The sequence below is a fragment of the Pezoporus occidentalis genome, unplaced genomic scaffold, assembly GCF_034315485.1.
Source record: "Pezoporus occidentalis ecotype Australia unplaced genomic scaffold, CSIRO_AGI_Poc_V1 ctg264, whole genome shotgun sequence".
In the NCBI taxonomy this organism is placed as follows: domain Eukaryota; kingdom Metazoa; phylum Chordata; class Aves; order Psittaciformes; family Psittacidae; genus Pezoporus; species Pezoporus occidentalis.
This window is the reverse complement of record NW_026914545.1, coordinates 563,995-570,533: the sequence shown is the minus strand read 5'-3', so window position 1 is coordinate 570,533 and position 6,539 is coordinate 563,995. Positions and strand designations below refer to the sequence as shown.

At 43.5% G+C, this 6,539-nt stretch overlaps 1 protein-coding gene across 5 annotated transcripts in view; it reads right to left on the bottom strand.

Moving 5' to 3' along the window:
• Nucleotides 1-62: 62 nt before the first annotated feature.
• Nucleotides 63-6,539, bottom strand: part of ECPAS (Ecm29 proteasome adaptor and scaffold) — a 65,613-nt gene continuing 59,136 nt past the window's right edge. For 4 of the 5 annotated variants that reach the window (XM_062624284.1, XM_062624283.1, XM_062624286.1 and 1 more), the window contains 5 exons: nt 6,013-6,157; nt 5,282-5,387; nt 5,061-5,149; nt 3,680-3,751; nt 63-2,891 (listed from right to left, as the gene is read on the bottom strand). In XM_062624284.1, the coding sequence (XP_062480268.1) occupies nt 2,752-2,891; nt 3,680-3,751; nt 5,061-5,149; nt 5,282-5,387; nt 6,013-6,157 (552 nt within the window). In that variant the 3' untranslated portion in view covers nt 63-2,751. Of the gene's footprint in view, nt 2,892-2,952; nt 3,080-3,679; nt 3,752-5,060; nt 5,150-5,281; nt 5,388-6,012; nt 6,158-6,539 lie in introns of those variants that run through there. The other variant, XM_062624285.1, reaches the window with a different exon arrangement.

The following is a 6,539-nucleotide window of genomic DNA, read 5'->3' as shown; positions in this document are numbered from 1 at the left end:
AACACAATGCCCACAAGGATAATGTAAAATACTATACTGGGAGAAAAACCAGTACCAGTCACTTCCAGGAACAAGTCATGCAGCTTTTATTTAATTTCACCTTTTTGGTAAGCAGGAGGGTTTTCTTTCAGTCAATCATTCACATACTTTGACAGTACAGACTGCAGTGAATTTTATGGAGATCTTGCAACATTAGAAAACTTTTCTCAATATACATCCATTTAAGCAACAGCAAGTGCTAGAGTCAGGTCCGCACACTGCACTCCAGGTATACAAAGCATTGCAGCAGCACAAGAAATGCCCGCAATGGGCAATGTACAGTGTGTTTTACATAGTGCAATCACTTTTAGAGGAAAAACTCTAGGAAGGCCACATCTATTTTTTTTTTTTTAAATCCTGTCAAGTTTACAAATGTGAGGGGGGTAGATATCAAACCTCTGACTGAATTAACTTTTGTACAGGTAGGTTTTGTGTATAGGCACATGCTTTAGAGAGGAGCTCTGCATCTGTTCTGTAATCACGAGAAAGACATATTGCTTTGTGATCCAGAGAGTGTGATATCATCTCTAACCTTCCTAAATGCTCTTGGCCAGAGCCATCAATCCAGCTGTTTGTACAGTTCCTAGAATATGCTCTTCCCTTTAGTGTAAATCCCCAATAGAGAAATTCAGGTTGCTATTGACAACAATTAGTTATTCTGCTTATGGTCATCTGACCATACTAGGCATTGCCTCTGAATACTCCAGTCCACAGTGACCACTCAAAATACCAGAGATGTGGAGGCGCTTCCTTTTCTGTTACTGTCACTCACCAATACAAAAAAAAAAACGAGTCAGACAATGAACTGCTACAGCAAAGCATCACTGGTAATATTTATCTAATACAAAAAGAATGAGCACTCATGACACTGCATGTCATGGTAAGCAAGTTTTTAAAGATACTGCAAAGTGACTTGCCCAAAAAAATTTTAAAATGTACACTGTGCTCAATAATTCAAACTACAGGTAAACAAAGAGCAGCTCCCTGCAACAAGGTGTAAATCAAAATGTGTTATAGCACCAGCTCCCAGCACCATGGAGTTGTCCACTGACCAGTTTTAGTGTACAATGCAATAGTGCTCGCTGAGGTTTCTGCTACACGAGAGCCACAGTGGGACAGCTCTGCCCATTTCCTGCTGATGTTTTCTTACCAGGCGTGCATGAGTTGCACTCCTCCCTTTCTGTGGGGAGCAAGTCAGACAACGAGACCGTTACAGTACCAGAAAACTCTGAATGGGAAGTGGTACCTGAGGGAAAAGTAGGTACTGCATACCTGATTCTGTGTTCACGGAGGAAATGTGACATCATCCGCGCAGTCCTCCCCGTGACAGATCAGATCTGAAAGGAGCTGCAGACTACAAGAAAAGAAGCTTTCCTTTGCTGAAAGCCATTGACACGATATTGCCCACACTAATGATTTTATTTCACCATCAGCAAAGCATTTATCCCCAAGAAGCTGTACAGATACTGGTCAGATTACGGTGCAGTGCTAACTTTACACTATTAAAGGTCTGTTGCTATAGTGGCCAGGTTTGTCTTTTCTCCAAGAAGGGCAAAATAAAAAAAATAAAAGGAGACGGGCAGCATGGCCACACCATCATATAGCAATTTTACTCCATGTTAATGCAGATATACTTTTTCTTCTTAAGTGCAAATTAAAAGGTATTTGCTAGCAACCAGCATGACTTGGGCTGCTGAGAAATGACAGATGATTCAGTTTCTTACAAATATTGACAAGTCTAAATCATTACAGGTTTCCAAAGCAAGAACGGTTACAAACAGGAAGGGAATAAAACACTACCACTATTAAAAAACTGTCATTGCAAACTCCATACACTCTTCAAAAACATCTAGAAAAGACTGCCTTTTTTTGTTTTGTTTTTTTTTTGTTTTGTTTTTTTTTTAATCCTGCAGCTGGAGTGTCCATGCAAAACAATTTTGAGAAGAGCAGTGTTCCATCTGGGTACCAACTAGGCCCAACTTCATCCCACAAAGCTCAGTAAAGTGCTCTCTTGTGCATCCTTTGAGGAAACAAGTTCTGATTTAAAGTCTGGGAGGCCGAGGTTGCCAGCTGGGGAAGGCATAGTCTTTGTAAATCCACATTGAGGTCAGAGAACAAGGAAGGAGAGAAGTTAACAGTACTCTGCCTTTCGTAACTCACAGACAATGGGCTGCAAGGGAGGAGCAAGCAGGAGAAGCAGAGGTGGGGGTCAGATGAAGCCACCAGCGCTTAACACAGGCTTCATCAGGGGAAGAACTGAATTCTTTATAGATAACAAACCTCAGCTCTGCTGCAGAGTCCCAAAGATTTACTGTTTAGACACCAGGTAACAGATGACCACACATGACGTGAGAATCAAATACGCTTTTCACTGCCTGTGCTGGTGGTTTTTCAACAATTCCTCTGAAGGACAAAGGGGATCTGAGCAACATTCTTTTGCCGATTTAAAAGAAAAAATCTTGCCCTCAACTATTTTTATGTTGCACACTTAAAAACATTCTAGGGCAGATCATTAGAGGTATTTACTGATAAACAACTAACCATCAGCTTAGTAAAAAAACACTAACGGGGAAAAGAATTTAAGGCATTTTTTATTTTGGCCAGGAATGATGCATGCTACAGAATAAACTTCATTTTCCCCACTTGGTTTTCAGACCACTGCACTCTTTTGTTTTTGTTTTACATGGCACTTTGTAGTTTGTGTTTTACAGCTTAGTCAAGACTTTCAAGTGTTTTCTTCAATATAAATGCCTTCTCTTGCAGCTCGGGTCTGCTATCTGATGCCATCGTAGACAATGAACGAATGAGGTGCTCTGTGCTTTCTGGTGTCAGGCTTTCCCACTGTTGAGTTTCTGTGTAGATAAAGACAGACACTGGACATGAATACCAGAATGCCAAAAAAATCAAAAGGTAACCTCCATCCCCAGGCAGGCTGAAAGAGTGACTGACTGCTTCAGCACTTCCAAATTCAACTCCAGTGCACATGCTGCCTCCAGCACAGGGAGTCATGCCCAGTTAGACTAGGCTGGATTGTCTAATCCTGTAAAATGCAAAAACAAGGACCTGAAGAACCAAATGTTTCCCAATTAACAATTCCTTTACGTAATGTAAGAATTCTGCTAGAATAAAGGAAACACAAAGTGTGTAACAGAAATCCAAAGGAAACATTGAACAGGACAGCTGCAGACACACATGACCTTGAGACCTAAGTAGATTCATTCTCTGAAGTAAATTCTGCAAGACTTAAATCCTAAATAACAATGAGGAACTAAACTTGGTGCCGAGAGGGTAAAAATTCTGCTTTTGCACAAACAGGAGCTCTCCCCTCTATGGTGCTTGCACAAAGCAGAATCTGAGTAAAAACTGCCCTGTGTGCTCTCCAGGATGCTCCCTGTTGGACATTTTCCTCACCCAAGGAGTATCCTTGGAGTACTTTAGACTTTGGCTTTATCCACAGTTACTTAAAGCTCTCAAAGATTCCCAAGTCACCAAGCACAGGATTCCCAAGTCCCAACTGCCCCAGAATCACCCAGTGCTGTAAGCAGAAGGTAGCAGCATCTGTCCAGGGTTCCAGGCCACACAGCCAGGTGCCTTCTTTACCAAACAGCAGCACTCCCAGCTGGTGAGCAAAGCATCTCACCTTGCAGTTTGGTGAGCAGCAGTTCTATCACAGTCAAAGCTTCTGTTCTTATGGACGTGTAGCTTTTGTTTTCTAAGGGATTGAAAAAACAGCCAGTAACAAAAAACCCAAAACCACATTCAGAACCAAAGGCACAAAGAGCACTCTCAACTGTAGTCTCCAAAAAACATTTATTAGCACAGCTCACTGAACTCATTTGTGCTGGCCATCTGCACTGCTCACTTAGATGTATTTGAATGGCAGAAAATGGCTGACTAGAGGTTGACAAGTCAACCAGACTTTGTGCATCACCTCCCATTACCACAGAACTACTCTTCCTTACATATGTTGAAAAGGAACAACACTGGCATAGCCGCAGTGTGATCACAAACAAGTTCTGTGCGTAACAGACTTTTTGGCAAATTGTAATGGCTATAAACCATTCAGATTTAGGTTGTGAATGCTCCATCCCTGGCAGTGTTCAAGGCCAGGTTGGACAGAGCCTTGGGTGACGTGGTTTACTGTGAGGTGTCCCTGCCCACGGCAGGGGGGTTGCAATTAAATGATCTTAAGGTCCTTTCCAACCCTAACTATTCTATGATTCTGTGATTAAGGGAGCATAAATAAACCCTATGCCATCAAGCATAAGCTTGTCACAAAAAATTATTGAATGTCCTGAGCTAAAATCTCATTTAAGTCTCATTTCAGAAGGACTGATAGTTGAGAGAAACTTTCTGCAAAGGGTTCAGTGGATCCATAGCCACCTCTGAAGTAGGTGCTGCCTTTAGACATACCAGAAACCAGAGCCACAATGCACGTATGAGAAGACTTAGGGTTACACAGTCACAGGACCAGTGGGAATGCTACCAAAGTCCTAAAGGGCCCCATGGCTGTCAACATGACATTATAGGTAGCACTCATATCACCACTGGGTGCTCTCCTCAGGGAGAGCACAAACTGCCTCAAAACCTTGCAGCTTCATGCACTGCCCAAGAAACTTTTGGGCATCTCCAATGCATGTGTATGCAAGAAGTCTGAACTGTGGAGGAGAAAAATTTGTTTCATCACATCAGCAATAGCTTGATTTGGTAGGGTCCATCTTCTGCATCAAAGAAATCACTATGTTTCTGATTTGCACTCCTGAGAGGCTGCACAGTCTGCTGTCTGCCTCTCTCTACCCTTTCAAAACTCTCCTGCACCTGAGGAGTTTACTTCCCTGTGCACAGCATCCTGAATAGTACTGTCTTGAACAGGTACTGCAACATCAGAATTGCCACAAAGTGCAAGGAAAATCAAAATATTATCTCTGATAGCTTATGCTTACTCTGCAGTTCCACTACCAGTCAACCCCCAACTGACAAGCAATTCATCATCAACCACAAACCAGGAAAAGTCCATTTACCTAAAGAATGGGTGATCGATGAACAGGTTTCCAACAGTATTTCTGTCAAAGCCACAGGGTCTAAGTGTTCCTTATCAAACAGCAATAGCCTGTCAAATGAAAAATCACTGTCAGAAGTCTGCTCGACTTCCTGAGAATCCAAAATCATCCTCAATTTCATTAAACAGTTTGAAGCAACAAAGAAAAGAAACATCAAAGTGGAATGCAGAAAGGAGAATTACCCTTTAAAGTAGGCATTCATGGCTTGTAACACTCCAAGCTGCACTTTCCATGTGCTGAGTTTCAGACGGTCACACATTAACTTGCAAAAGTCTTGGCGATAGCAGCCTACAGAGAAATAAGGATGTCATTGTGTTACCACAAGGAAAGGCAAAAGGAAAACACCTCCTGCTCTGTCTCCCAGGTGTTCCTTGTGCTCCTCTCCAAGTGAGATCAAGCTAGTCACTGCGTATAACCAAGACAACGTTCTGCAACACGTGACCCTGAAAATCTTCACCACATCAACACTCATTATGAGCACTGGGAGATAAAACAGCTGCATCACACATTCTGGCAAGCTAAGGAGAGCAACCATGTGTTTTCTTCATGTATACCCAGTTCCTTCACCATGTACCAACTTTGATGCAAACATAAATGTGAGCAGCAGAACTAGCTGCTTGACTAGCCAAGCCACCTTAGGCACCCTGTATATTTTCAAAAACTCAGAACAGTTTGGTGAGTGGATTTAAAACAGTGAAGGATTTCCTCAAGGATGGGCTGTTCTGTGTGAAAGCTGCTGGGGCGGCTTTCTCACTGATCTTGCAAGCTGCAGGCAGCGAGATCCTGCACCTTTTCAAAAGCCTCCCCACTCCCTCTGCATGATCCCCAGGTCTCGCCCTCCTCCCCCTTTCAACTTCAAGAAGAAACAGTTTGAGCCAAGAAAGCCTGCTCTGCACACCATTAGCTGACTTACGCTGTGTCTCTGGGCTCCTCGGCCAGGCTTTGCCCAGGGTCTCGAAGGCACAGATCAGTGACTCCACCTGCAATTCTTTCTCCCTTGTCTCCTCATCCTCTTCATCATGCTTTGGTAAACCCGTGCCCAAGTTCTCAAGAGAATCCTGCAGAGGGCATGAGGGAAAGGTATGATCAACAGAAGGATGAGGGGAAGGTCAGCCACACACTTCAGTGCCATTCAGTCTTCCCTTGCAGTCTGTGCATGCCAGTCCTTGCACCTAGACAGTGCCCCCACATAGATGAAGCACAGGCCCCCTTGGCCACTGGTAGCTCTGGTGATACTGGCAGCCTGCAGAAGTGCACAGCAGGCTCCGTGGCCCTGCACCCAAACATCTGCCTGTGCTATTCAAGTCCCTCTTGAAGAGCTGCAAAGCACTGCTGATACTCAACAGCAGCACTCTACACAACTTCCTAGGAGTCTCTTGCTGCCTGCAGAGCAGCCAGGAATTAACTTTTAATGCTGCATCACAGAATCACGGAACAGTT